General features: G+C 45.8%; 1 protein-coding gene across 2 annotated transcripts; it reads left to right on the forward strand.

Moving 5' to 3' along the window:
- The first annotated feature begins 1,567 nt into the window (after positions 1–1,567).
- LOC143775590 (uncharacterized) lies at positions 1,568–6,663 on the forward strand. 2 transcript variants are annotated; one of them, XM_077263918.1, is made up of 7 exons: positions 1,568–2,048; positions 3,331–3,411; positions 3,498–3,590; positions 3,723–3,806; positions 3,906–4,119; positions 4,202–4,358; positions 4,486–6,663. In XM_077263918.1, the coding sequence occupies exons 1-7, from the start codon at positions 1,638–1,640 to the stop codon at positions 5,447–5,449; spliced, it is 2,004 nt and encodes a 667-aa protein (XP_077120033.1). In that variant the 5' UTR covers positions 1,568–1,637; the 3' UTR covers positions 5,450–6,663. The 2 variants fall into 2 exon arrangements, with proteins under 2 accessions (XP_077120033.1, XP_077120034.1); XM_077263919.1 differs by lacking the exon at positions 3,331–3,411.
- The last annotated feature ends 7,195 nt before the right edge of the window (positions 6,664–13,858 follow it).

The following is a 13,858-nucleotide window of genomic DNA, read 5'->3' on the forward strand; positions in this document are numbered from 1 at the left end:
TAATGGCGGCCATGTTGCCGGTACGTCACTGGAGGCTGGACACGCGCGCTTTTCAAAATACGCGCATGTCCAGCCTCCCGTGACGTCACGGCTTGTGATTGGTTAATGGCGGCCATGTTGCCGGGACGCGGACCAATCACAGCAAGCCGTGACGTAATTTCGTCACGGCTTGCTGTGATTGGTCCGCGTCCCGGCAACATGGCCGCCCTGACCAATCACAAGCCGTGACGTCACGGGAGGCTGGACACGCGCGCTTTTCAAAATACGCGCATGTCCAGCCTCCCGTGACGTCCCGGCTTGTGATTGGTTAATGGCGGCCATGTTGCCGGGACGTCACTGGAGGCTGGACACGCGCGCTTTTCAAAATACGCGCATGTCCAGCCTCCCGTGACGTCACGGCTTGTGATTGGTTAATGGCGGCCATGTTGCCGGGACGCGGACCAATCACAGCAAGCCGTGACGTAATTTCGTCACGGCTTGCTGTGATTGGTCCGCGTCCCGGCAACATGGCCGCCCTGACCAATCACAAGCCGGGACTTCACGTAACCAAGTAAAAGCGCGAAATTTAAACAAACAACGCTGCCGGTTCCCTCGCTGAGGTCCAGGCTGCGTCGGACAGGTGAGTATAGCGATATTTTTTATTTTAATTCTCTTTTTTACACATTATTACATTAATGTTGTTGCGATACCCGATACCCGATACCACAAAAGTATCGGATCTCGGTATCGGAAATTCCGATACAGCAAGTATCGGCCGATACCCGATACTTGCAGTATCGGAATGCTCAACACTAGTCACCACTTCTGTATTTATCACCCACTCCTGGTTTTGGCTTACAAATTCTGAGGTAAAATACTGACCAAATACTGGTGGTGTGACCGTAGCCTTATAGTCAAACACGATCTAACTAAACTAATAACACACAAATAATTATACATTTTGTGTCTTTTATTGAGTAAGTTGAGTAAACAGCTACAATAAAGAATTAATAAGTATGATAGTATGTGAACCCTTTAATTTAATAAACTGTAGATTCCTGTAGCAAATACAAGTGCTTCTCACTGAATGAGAATATCATCAAAAAGTTAATTTATTTCAGTTCTTCAATACAAAAAGTGAAACTCATATATTATATAGAGTCATTACAAACAGAGGGATCTATTTCAAGTGTTTATTTCTGTTAATGTTGATGATTATAGCTTACAGCCAATGAAAACCCAAAGTCTTTATCTCATTAAATTAGAATAATTGACAAAAAATACCTCCAAAGGTTTCCTAAGCATTTAAAAAGGTCCCTTAGTCTGTTTCAGTAAGCTCCACAATCATGGGGAAGACTGCTGACTTGACAGATGTCCAGAAGGCAGTCATTGACGCACTCCACAAGGAGGGTAAGGCCTCTTTCACACTTCAGTTTTTTGGCGTCAGTCTAAATCCGCCATTTTCCTCAAATAACGGATCCGTTTTTATTTTCGACGGATCTGTTTTTCCCCCCATAGACTTGCATTAACGACGGATTGCGACGGATGGCCATCCGTTCTATCCGTCATGCGACGGATCCATCGAAATTTGGCGGACGTTGTCTAGACATCGACGGACTTTGTAACGTTTTTTGTCGCCGCCTAATTAACGGTCCGCGATGGATCCGTCGCGTCCGTTATTTTATAGAATGGGCGCCTATGGACGACGGATCCGTCGCGATCCGTTTTTTGGCGGATCCGTCGCCCCAATCCGTTTTTTTCAACTGAGCATGCTCCAAAAAGTTGATACTTTTCCCAGACAACCCCAAAACTATATAAACAGGACAGGTGAGCCTCATTTTTCAATGTGCCATGAAGAGAGAACACAGATCCTGCCAGCAAGAGAGAATACAGATCCTGCCAGCAAGAGAGATCCTGCCAGCAAGAGAGATCCTGCCAGCAAGAGAGATCCTGCCAGCAAGAGAGATCCTGCCAGCAAGAGACATCCTGCCAGCAATCCCTCCAGCAAGAGACATCCTGTCAGCGAGAGACATCCTGCCAGCAAGAGAGACCCTGCCAGAGACTGCTATGTGAGTACTGCCATCCAGCGTGTGTGTATGCCTGCCTTGCATGTTTTTTATTTTTCATACTGTGCTGGTATTTTTAATGGCTGTGCTGTGATGTGTGTGTGTGTGTGTGTGTGTGTGTGTGTGTGTGTGTGTATGTATGTATGCCGTGTGATGTATGCCAGACCGCCTGCCTGCCTGCCTGACATGTGTTTTATTTTTCATACTGTGCTGGTATTTTTAATGGCTGTGCTGTGACGTGTGTGTGTATGCCGTGTGATGTGTGCCAGCCTGCCTGCCTGCCTGACATGTTTTTTATTTTTCATACTGTGCTGGTATTTTTAATGGCTGTGCTGTGACGTGTGTGTGTGTGTGTGTGTGTGTGTGTGTGTGTGTGTGTGTGTGTGTGTGTGTATGTATGCCGTGTGATGTGTGCCAGCCTGCCTGCCTGTCTGACATGTTTTTTATTTTTCATACTGTGCTGGTATTTTTAATGGCTGTGCTGTGACGTGTGTGTGTGTGTGTGTGTATGTATGCCGTGTGATGTGTGCCAGACCGCCTGCCTGCCTGACATGTGTTTTATTTTTCATACTGTGCTGGTATTTTTAATGGCTGTGCTGTGACGTGTGTGTGTGTGTGTGTTTGTAAATGCTGTGTGATGTGTTCTGCATTTTTTTGGTGATTTTTCATACATTAACATACTGTACTGGTATTTCAAATAAAGAGCAGTGTAGCTCCTACTGTCCAAACAAAAAAAAAAAAGAAAAAAAAAAATTGTAATAAAAATTACACAAAACTGTCCGTAGTATGATTTCAAGATAAATTTAAAACTGGTCAACAAAATGTTATCTGGTTATAACTAGGGTAACCATAATTATCATTTTTGGGTATTGGTATTTTAACTTTGAATGAGGGAATTTTTTTTATAAGGTTGAAACTGTCTCTGAAAGAAAGAGCTGAAGATCCTGTGGTGACGTCATCACTATCATAGGGCTTTCAGCATTTATCAGCTCCGCCTCCTGATCACATGACGATGAAGTCACATCAGGTCCTTCAGCTCTCAGCAGCTCATTCCTGGTTGTGTGCAGCTTGTGTTATCTGGTATCAACCAGCAGCAGATTTCGGGTTCCTGCTGTTCTGGTGAGATGTGGAGAGAGGGGCAGAATGTGGAGATGGATGGGGCAGAATGTGGATTTGGGTGGAAAATATTTTGGCAGGGGGGCCCCATTAGGAAGTTCGCACCGGGGCCCATAACTTTGTAGTTACGCCACTTTATAGTTGCTTAGAACTCTCTTTATACTTGCAGATTCTAGGGACCAAGACAGACTCAGGCAGAATAAAAATGTCTTCATCTGAGAGCCCCCCCTCACATCGTCAGGCACCTGAGGTTTTTTTTTTTTTATTCCTAAATTTTTTTTGGTACATCTCTGGTAATGTTTTTGAACCCTATATGTATTTATTCTGTTTTAACAGGAAGAAGAAGGAGGAGCAGCAGCAGCAGCAGAGGAGCAGCTTCATGAAGGAGACGGGCAGGGTGGAGAAATGAGAGGAGCGGGAGCGCATAGTGTAAGTTTTGCAGATACAGATCCTCACATAAAACACACTACACTCAACACAAACATTCAGCACAGCACACACACGGTACATATGCTTCCATCCAAGCACATAATTTATTTCTTATTTATTTTTTTTTATTAGTCTTCACAATCCGGGGCTCGACGTAGAGTTCCTCAGAGCACCTACCATAGTCGTCGGAATGCTAGGCGCGGCAGTCAACGCAGAGTAAGTTCCTTTTTTGGTTTGGTGTTTAGCAAACTGTAAAATTCATGTGTTATAATCTTTCCCTTTTTATTCTTTTTTTTTTTTTTTTTTTGTTAAAAGGCTTCACAGCGTGCTCCCGAACAGGATGAGGAAGAGGACGAGGGCATAGATGTGGACACCCTCTTCCAAGCGGTCCAAAGTCGGGAGCCGTTATGGAACATGTCGGACCGCCGCCATGCTGACCAGTACGTCACCCGACGGCTATGGGAGGAAGTGTGCAATGCTGTCATTGATAACTGGGAGGAACTCAATGCTGGGGCCCAGGATCTAGCACGTAAGTATTCACAGTTCATTATCGTGTGTTAGCATGATTTAATGTGTTGTATAGTAACCTTTTTTTTTATTTCTCTTTCCAGGTAACAGGGTAATCGTGCGGTGGCGGTCACTGAGGGATCGCTTTAAGAGGGAGTTCAATAAGGAGATGCAGGCCCCGAGTGGATCTAGAGGACGCAGGAGCAGGTATAAGCATTCCAGAGCCCTGTCGTTCCTCCGGTCGACGCTGCTGAGCAGAAGGTAAATATTCAACACCACAAGTTTTCAGTAAAACTGTTAAAATGTGTAACCTTCAATTTTTTTTTTGGCAGCAAGGGCAATTGTAATATCAAGATACTAATTTTTTTGTTTGTTTCTTCTTTAACAGTACTGTCAGCAGCACTCGGGAGCCTGCATCAGAGTTGCACCCCTCTGGAGCGATCCCTCAGGGGTCCGCCACCGGGGACCACGTCGACCCTTCTGTGTCTGCACCTTCCCTTTTGTGTGATCCCTCGGCCCCATCCACCAGCGCTGGAGCAGCAGGGTGGACTTCGTCACTTGAAGCTGCAGGTGATGAGATTGAGTTCCCTTTACCCCACCCCTCTGACACTGCCGCAACATCTAGACCACCTTTGGGGTCAGGACGGCAGCGCCAGAGAGGTCAGGAAAGGAGCTATGCGCCTGAATTTTTGCATTTGAATGCAGCCTTCCAGAATGCCATCAAGCTTTTGGGTGAGCAAACGTCTGCTGGGTACAATATGCTTCACAAATGCATATTGGAACTCAGCAGTCGTCTGGATAGGCTGCAGTCAGATGCAAACCAGTCACCAAGACACTGTTTTTTTCAGTCAGTCCTCAGGCACATGGAGAATCTAACTCCTGACCTGCAGATGCATGTGATGCAAGGCTGCCACACTGCTCTAGTGCAGGCGATGTCCCAAGCCCCTCCACCCACCCTTCATGTTTCAACACCTTTCCCCTCTCAAGTCGCCGTCTATCCTCCCATCCGTCCTCCTCCCGTCCATCCTCCTCCCGTCCATCCTTCTCCCGTCCATCCTCCTCCCGTCCATCCTACTCCTTCGCCATACCTTTCTTCCCCCCTCAGTATTTCCCAATTCCTACCTTCCCCTTTCCATTCTTCCCCTTTAACTTCACCGTTCCCACCCCCACCAACACCTTCACCATACCTCCCACAGACCATATCTGTACCTCAACTCCCTTCCCAACCTCATGTTTTCACCACCCATTCCACTTCTGTTCCTCCCCGTGATGTCCTGTCCCCCCCTATCGACGTGGCCCGCCCTGTCAGCCCCTCCGCTACTATCTCCACCCCAAATTATGAGAACCTTTAAAAACTATGTAAATAAATAAAACTTTTTGTGGTTTAAAAACAATTTTATTGCCTCTGTTTTTTTTTTTGTTTTTTTTAAAAACTGTATTAAAACCACCAAGGTTATGGTAATAGTAAACATTACAAAATGTTTAAAGGGTACCAGTACAAAACATACAAAATACAGCAAGGTTAACCAAACAAAAAAATGGTATTTTTACAAGTTTGAAAAAAATTTTTTTTAAACCATTTGATACTGCCAGTCAACTGATCCTGCAGGAGACATGAAATAGTCTGCAAAATTGTCCCGCATTCTGGAGACTGCTACAGGACTGCGAAAAGTTGTGTTGTGGTAGTCCGGCAAGGTGCTTTCTGAAACATTATCCTCCAGGGAAACATGTTCTTTTGATAAAACAAAATTGTGAAGTACCACGCAAGCCTTCACCACATCATCGACAGTTTCAGTCTGCAGTTTAATGGCAGTTAGTAGCACTCTCCATTTGGCAGTTAGGATGCCAAAAGCACATTCCACTACTCTGCGTGCTCTGGTTAAACGGTAATTGAAAATTTTCTTCCTCTGGGTCAGTCCACTACTTCCAAAGGGTTTAAGCAAATGTGGGGAAAGCTGGAAAGCGTCATCACCAACGCAAACAAATGGTAAAGGTGGACCGGTGGTTCCAGGGAGAGGTCTAGGGGGCGGAAAATCAAATGTCTCTCCATACAACCGACGCCCCATTGGTGAACTTTTAAAAATCTGTGAGTCATTTGCGCGTCCATACGCACCGATATCCACAGCGATGAACTTACAGTGTGCGTCGGCTATGGCCATCAAAACAATTGAAAAATATTTCTTATAATTGTAGAATTCTGATCCAGAGCCAGAAGGTTTGACGATCCTTATATGTTTCCCATCAACTGCGCCGACACAATTTGGGAACTGGCATATTTGTAGAAAATTTTGGGCAATCTCCAGCCACCTCTCCTGTGATGGCTCTGGAATATATTCCGCTTGTAAGCACTCCCACAGTGCCCGGCAGGTATCTCTGATTATCCCAGAAATGGTGGATATCCCAAGCCTAAATTGAAAATGTAGCGATGAGAACGACTCTCCAGTTGCAAGGAATCTGTTAACAAAACGAAAAGACAATAATTAATAAAAACTTCAAAAAACATCATTACAGTTATAAGTCTGATGAATGAGAATAATTAAAAAAAAAAAAATAAAAAAAAAAATAACTTACCGAATAGTCACCATGAGACGCTCCGCTGGTGATATGGAGAAGCGCATCTGGGTGTCTCGTCTCCGTATAGAGTCTTCCACATGACCCAATAAAATTTCAAAATTTTCAGCCTTCATCCTCACATAGTTGAAGAACTTCTGAGGGTTTTCCCTCAGTTCAAGGTAAAGTGTTGAATAAACACCACGGGTCATGCGTTGGGCTGTGATGGGATGGATCCACAGCCTTCTCTTCCGCCGCTGCCGCAGGATCCGCAGGCTTTCCTCCTCCTTGTCCCGAACGATGACTGCCAACTGATTTGCCTCAAAAGTAAAATCCGCACATATCTTCGCTATGTTTGCCAGTACTTGCTCCATCGCTGCCACTTTCTCTAATAAACCCTTTCAAAGATGTGATGTAAATACACAGTATATATAGTTTTCCAGTAGTTTCCAGTAGCCAATCACATTGAGATCCTCCCCTGCTAAAAAACGGATCAGTCAAAAAACGGATCCAACGGATAAAAAAACGGTCGTGACGGTTCAGTATAACTGATCCGTCAAAAAAACGGATCCGTCGGAACCGTTTTCCTAACAATTTTGACGGATCCGTCGATCCGTCACGATGTCGGAGGTGACTGACGCCAAACAACTGAAGTGTGAAAGAAGCCTAAGCCATAAAAGGTCATTGCTAAAGAAGCTGGCTGTTCACAGAGCGCTGTATCCAAGCATATTAATGGAAAGTTGAGTGGAAGGAAAAAGTGTGGTAGAAAAAGGTGCACAAGCAACAGAGATAACCGTAGCCTTGAAAGGATTGTTAAGAAAAGTCCATTCAGAAATTTGGGGGAGATTCACAAGGAGTGGACTGCTGCTGCTGCTTTAAGAGCCACCACACAGAGATGTATCCAAGACATGGGCTGCAAGTGTCACATTCCTTGTGTCAAGCCACTCATGAACAATAGACAACACCAGAAGCGTCTTACCTGGGCCAAAGAGTAAAATAACTGGACTGTTGCTCAGTGGTCCAAGATGTTGTTTTCAGAAGAAAGTAAATTTTGCAGTTAATTTGGAAATTAAGGTCCCAGAGTCTGGAGGAAGAGTGGAGAGGCACACAATCCAAGCTGCTTGAGGTCTAGTGTGGAGTTTCCACAATCAGTGATGGTTTGGGGAGCCATGTCATCTGCTGGTGTATGTCCACTGTGTTTAACAAGATCAAAGTCAGCGCAGCCATCTACCAGGAAATTTTAGAGCTCTTCATGCTTCCCTCTGCCGACAATCTTTTTGGAGATAGAAATTTCATTCTCCAGCAGGACTTGCCACCTGTCCACACTGCCAAAAGTACCAATACCTGGTTTAAAAACAACAGCATCATTGTGCTTGATTGTCCAGAAAACTTGCTTGACCTTAAACCCATAGAGAATCCATGGGGTATATTCAAGAGGAAGATAAGAGACACCAGACCCAACAATGCAGACAAGCTGAAGGCTGCTATCAAAGCAACCTGGGCTTCCATAACACCTTAGCAATGCCACAGGCTGATCGCCTCCATGCCACTCTGAATTGATGCATTAATTGATGTAAAAGGAGCCCTGACCAAGTATTGAGTGCATTTACTGAACATACATTTCAGTAGGCCAACATTTTGGATTTTAAAATCATTTTTCAAGCTGGTGTTTTAAAGTATTTTAATGTACTGAGAAAATGACTTTTGGGTTTTCATTGGCTGTAAGCCATAATCATCAACATTAACAGAAATAAACCCTTGGAATAGATCACTGTTTATAATGACTCTATATAATATGAGTTTTACTTTTTGTATTGAAGAACTGAAATTAATTAACTTTTTGATGATATTCTAATTTTGTGAGAAGCACTTGTACCTTGTATTTACACCCCAGTGACTGTACACTGGGAGAATAAACAAGTGTGTGTTGGTTTTATGTAGAAACTCCTGAAAATGGGCTTGGTAGATGGAAAAAGACATATGTGTTTATTTACTTAGTAACTAGAATCTACCATTAGTGTGTAATGCTGCAGAGTAGGGGGCATGAGTGAAGGGTTTGATAGTAACCAAACTGAAAAAATGTGGCACAGCAAGAAAAATGAGAATATACATATTCCAACTTCCGAACTCAACTTCATTCTCTTAGAGGTGAAAAACATGATGGTTAGTAAATCTGGGGTCACACAGCTGTACACGGCTGTATATTCTCTCATGTGAGATAATCGGGCCCATTATGCTAATGACACTCTAATCAACTCTGTTTCAGAGTTTGACCCGAGTGTTATCTGAGTGTGATTCGATTCTCTGATTCGATGAGAGAATCAGAGCATATGTGCGGAGAAGATCGAGAGCTTAATTTCTTCATCTTCTCCATTGCCTCTGTAACCGTGGATGTCGGACACGCAGCGAGTTTACGGCTATGTGTATACGTTGCGGAATGTATGCGCTTTTGCTGCAGTTTTTCACCTTGAAAACGTGGCGAAAACGCATACACAACACAGCCCATAGAATTCAATAGGATTCCGCAATGTTGTGCTAATGCGTATTTTTTCGCGGAGGAATCGCATCGCAGAAAAATACGCAGCATGCTCATTCTTTGTGCGGAATCATGGTGATTCCGCACAAATACAGTGCCTTGCGAAAGTATTCGGCCCCCTTGAATTTTTCAACCTTTTACCACATATCATGCTTCAAACATAAAGATACCAAATGTAAATTTTTGGTGAAGAATCAACAACAAGTGGAACACAATTGAATGAAATTTATTGGCTATTTTAAATCTTTGTGGAAATTGAAAAACTGAAAAGTGGGGCATGCACTATTATTCGGCCCCTTTAACTTAAAGGGGTTGTCCACTACTTTCAATTAACCCCCCAATGTATCCCCCCGGGGCCCCTGATGAATTGTGCAAATACCTTTTGTTGCCGTTTTTGCCTGTGAGCGGCGCTGTAGCGGCGGCTGAGTCCGGGTCACGTGACCCCCAGGCTGCAGCCGCCGCTTATTTCCGCCGACGTCACGTCAATTTCCAGGCTCTGGAAATTGACGTGACGTCAGCAGCAGGCGTGTCCCAGCCGCACAGTCAGAGCAGTCACTCATCAAGAGTGACTGGGCTGTGGGCGGGGCTGGTGGCTGCCTGCGGGGCTGTGCTGGGGGCGGGCGGGGCTAGGCAGGGATGTGCGGGCGCTGGGGCTTGTATGTACGTGCCGGCACCGGTGCTCTGCGTGCCAGCGCCGGTATGTAGGTACGGCGCCGGGGCTCTGCGCCGGCATGTGGGGGTGGGGGTGGGGTCCGGCGCCGGGGCTCTGCTGCCGGTATGTGCTGGGTCTGCTGCGGGGGGTGGGGTGGTCTTTGGTGTGTGTGTGTGTGTGTGTGTGTGTCTCTGTGTGCAGGCATTGTCCGATGGGACTACAAGTCCCATCGGGCTCTGCCTGCTACAGTGACAGTCAGTGACACATTAGCCATTGATGGGACAGTAGTAGTCCCATCATCCGGCTAATGTGTTGAATGTAAAAAAAATCAAACAAAAAAACAACACATATACAGTACATACACACATACAGAACATGCGCCATGCGACGACATGCGACATGCGCCATGCGACGACATGCGCCATGCGACGACATGCGCCATGCGACGACATGCGCCATGCGACTGCATGCGCCATGCGGCAGCATGCAACGACATGCGCCATGCGACGACATGCGCCATGCGACGACATGCGCCATGTGACGGCATGCAACGACACGCGCCATGCGACGACATGCGCCATGCGACTGCATGCGCCATGCGGCGGCATGCAACGACATGCGCCATGCGACGACATGCTGCATGCGACGACATGCTGCATGCGACGACATGCGCCATGCGACAGCATGCAACAACATGCGCCATGCGACGACATGCGCATACAGTACATACATGCATACAGACATACAGTACATACATACATACAGTACATGTAATAATAATAATAATAATAATAATTTTATTCATATAGCGCCAACATATTCCGCAGCGCTTTACAACTTATAGAGGGGACTTAGACAGAAAACAGACATTACAGCATAACAGAAATCACAGTTCAAAACAGATACCAGGAGGAATGAGGGCCCTGCTGCTCGCAAGCTTACAATCTATGAGGAAAAGGGGAGACACAAGAGGTGGATGGTACATGTAACATAGAGTACATACTCACCATCACTTGTCACTTTGATCCCCGAAGCCAGTGTCATAAAAAATATTAAAATAATAAACAACCAATATACTCCCTGATCCGCAGAAATCCAATTAAAACGAGTGTCCCACGACGATCTCCCGTGGAGAACAGGAGCATCTGCTGATGCAACCACTCACCAGGGGCTCCAGGAACACAATGAGGGGAGGAAGGTATCCTTCCACAATGTATTCCCCACAATGTATTCCTACGCCCCTGTGAGAAAATAGTCCCTAGTCTCACTTTATGGTATGCTGTATGAGAAAGTTCCCACGCAGCTTTTTGCCATAAAGTGAGACCAGTGAACTATAGTAACCTCAGTGATGCACTGCAGGAGCCATTGTCTCCTGTCAGTGTGTCACTGAGGGTCCTATAGAGCAGTGACATCAACCCTAACCCTAACCGTAAACGTGACAGAAATACGTGGCACTTAAATACGTGACACTGAAATACGTGGCACGTGGCACTTAAATCCGTGGCACTTAAATCCGTGGCACTTGCATCCGTGGCACTTAAATCCGTGGCAATGAAATACGTGGCACTTACATACGTGGCACTTACATACGTGGCACGTGGCACTGAAATACGTGGCACGTGGCACTTACATACGTGGCACTTATACACGTGGCACTTACATACGTGGCACGTGGCACTTACATACGTGGCACTTACATATGTGGCACTTACATACGTGGCACTTACATACGTGGCACTTACATACGTGGCACTTACATACGTGGCACTTACATACGTGACACTTACATACGTGGCACTGAAATATCGTGGCACTATGTCATAAAATGTTCATTAAACGGTTAGGGGTGAGGTTAGGGGTAGGGTTAGGGTTTGGATCCCTTTATCACCCTGATGGTGGTGGGTGGTTTTTCAGTGTTTTTTCTGTTTTTTTTCTATAAAAACGCATGCGTTTTTAACGCAAACGCGCGCGTTCAAAAACGCATGCGTTGCCGAAAACGCGTCAAAACGCATGCGAAAAAACGCATGCATTTTTAATGTTAAGTATAGGAAAAAAACACATGCGTTTTTTAGCGCAAAAACGCAGCGTCCAAAAACGCAAGTGTGAAACCAGCCTCAGTGCCGGAATTGGCGCATCTAAGGCTACGTTCACATTTGCGTTGTGCGCCGCAGCGTCGGAGACACAACGCACAACGCAAACAAAAACGCAACAAAACGCACGCTAAAACGCTGCGTTTTGCGACGCATGCGTCCTTTTTGGCCGAAAGTTGGACGCAAAAAAAATGCAACTTGCTGCGCCCAACGCTTGCGGCCAAAAAACCCATGCGTCGCAAAACGCAGCACAATGCATGTCCATGCGCCCCCATGTTAAATATAGGGGCGCATGATGCATGCGGCGACGCTGCGGCGCCGAACGCTAATGTGAACGTAGACTTACAGATGCGCCATTTCTGGGGTGGCTGCAGACTGGTATTTGTAGCCGGGGGGGGGGGGACCAATATCCATGGCCCCTCTCTAGGCTATTAATATCAGCCCGCAGCTGTCTGCGTAGCCTTTCTGGCTATAAAATATAGAGGGACCCACGTCATTTTTTGGGGGGGGTCCCTCTATTTTAATAGCCAGAAAGGCTACGCAGACAGCTGCGGGCTGATATTCATAGCAGGCTACAAATATTGGCCTCGGCCGTCGGCTTTCCCCCTCTGGCGCAGAAAATTTTTGCGGGAGCCCACGCCGTTTTTTTCAGTTTTTTATTAAATTAAACGCTCATTAAGCCCTGTTTCACACTTGCGTCGGTACGGGTCCGTCGCTATGCGTTGGGCCGACGTACCGACGCACGTTGTGAAATTTGTGCACGTCGTGGGCAGCGGATGCAGTTTTTCAACGCATCCGCTGCACATTCTGAAGTCCGGGGAGGAGGGGGCGGAGTTTTGGCCGCGCATGCGCGGTAGAAAATGGCAGACGTGACGGATGTGCCAACGGTCCGCCAAAACACGACGCATCCGTTGCACGATGGACGCGACGTGTGGCCATCCGTCGCGATCCTTCACTAATACACGTCTATGGGTAAAAAACGCATCCTGCGAGCACATTTGCAGGATCCGTTTTTTTCCCAAAAAGACGGATTGCGAAAAACGCAAGTGTGAAAGTAGCCTTATAGAAACATCGGCCTTTCTATTATATATCTATGGATATATCTATCTATAGATATATTTATCTATAGATATATCTATAGATACATAGATGTATCTATCCATATATTTGGCTGCTTTCACACATCAGGTTTTTGCCGTGAGGCACAATCCGGCGAGTTTTGAAAAAAACGGATCCATTTTTTTCCGACGGATCCGTCTTTTTCTCATAGAGTTTCATCCGTTTTTTGCCGGATCCGTCAAAAAAGCTGTTTCCGCCGGATGGAAAACACATACAGAGGAACGTTTTTTCTGTCCGGCGAAAAAACGCACAGCGACGGATCCGGCAAAAAAAGTATGAAACTGAGCTGTGAAATGATGAATCCGGCCTTGGAATCCGTTTTTTCATGCATGTTTCCATTCAAATCATGCACATTTTCCGTTTATTTACTTATTTCCAAAAACGGCATTAAAACCGCGCATAAACCGCACCCAAAAAAGCATAAAAACTGCACCAAAAACTGCATCAAAACTGCACCAAAAACTGCATCAAAACCTGGTGCAGTTTCGCAGTTTTGGTGCGGTTTTGATACAGTTTTTGGTGCGGTTTTGATGCAGTTCTTGGTGCGGTTTCGGTGCGGCCTTTTCCGCAGCATGTGCACAACAAGTCTGCGGCTCCCATAGACTTACATTGGTTGTACACTACACTGCGGATTTGATGCAATTCAGTGCAGCAAAAAACGCTGCGGATCTGCAATCAGATCCGCAACGTGTGCACACAGCCTTAGCATTTAGTGAACCTAGCCAAAAAGCCAAGCAAAAAACAAGTGTGGGATTGCACTTTTTTTGCCATTTCATTGCACTTTGAATTTTTTTCACATTTTCTGCTACACGAC

Source organism: Ranitomeya variabilis, chromosome 5 (genome assembly GCF_051348905.1).
Source record: "Ranitomeya variabilis isolate aRanVar5 chromosome 5, aRanVar5.hap1, whole genome shotgun sequence".
Classification (NCBI taxonomy): domain Eukaryota; kingdom Metazoa; phylum Chordata; class Amphibia; order Anura; family Dendrobatidae; genus Ranitomeya; species Ranitomeya variabilis.

Bases quoted from the DNA above. Each gene is read 5' to 3' on its own strand.
- LOC143775590 (XM_077263918.1), top strand. From the start codon at position 1,638: ATGGATCCGTCGCGTCCGTTATTTTATAGAATGGGCGCCTATGGACGA. The intron at 3,412-3,497 runs GTTTTTTTTTTT...CTGTTTTAACAG, and splicing joins CACATCGTCAGGCACCTGAG to GAAGAAGAAGGAGGAGCAGC. The intron at 4,120-4,201 runs GTAAGTATTCAC...TTCTCTTTCCAG, and splicing joins TGGGGCCCAGGATCTAGCAC to GTAACAGGGTAATCGTGCGG.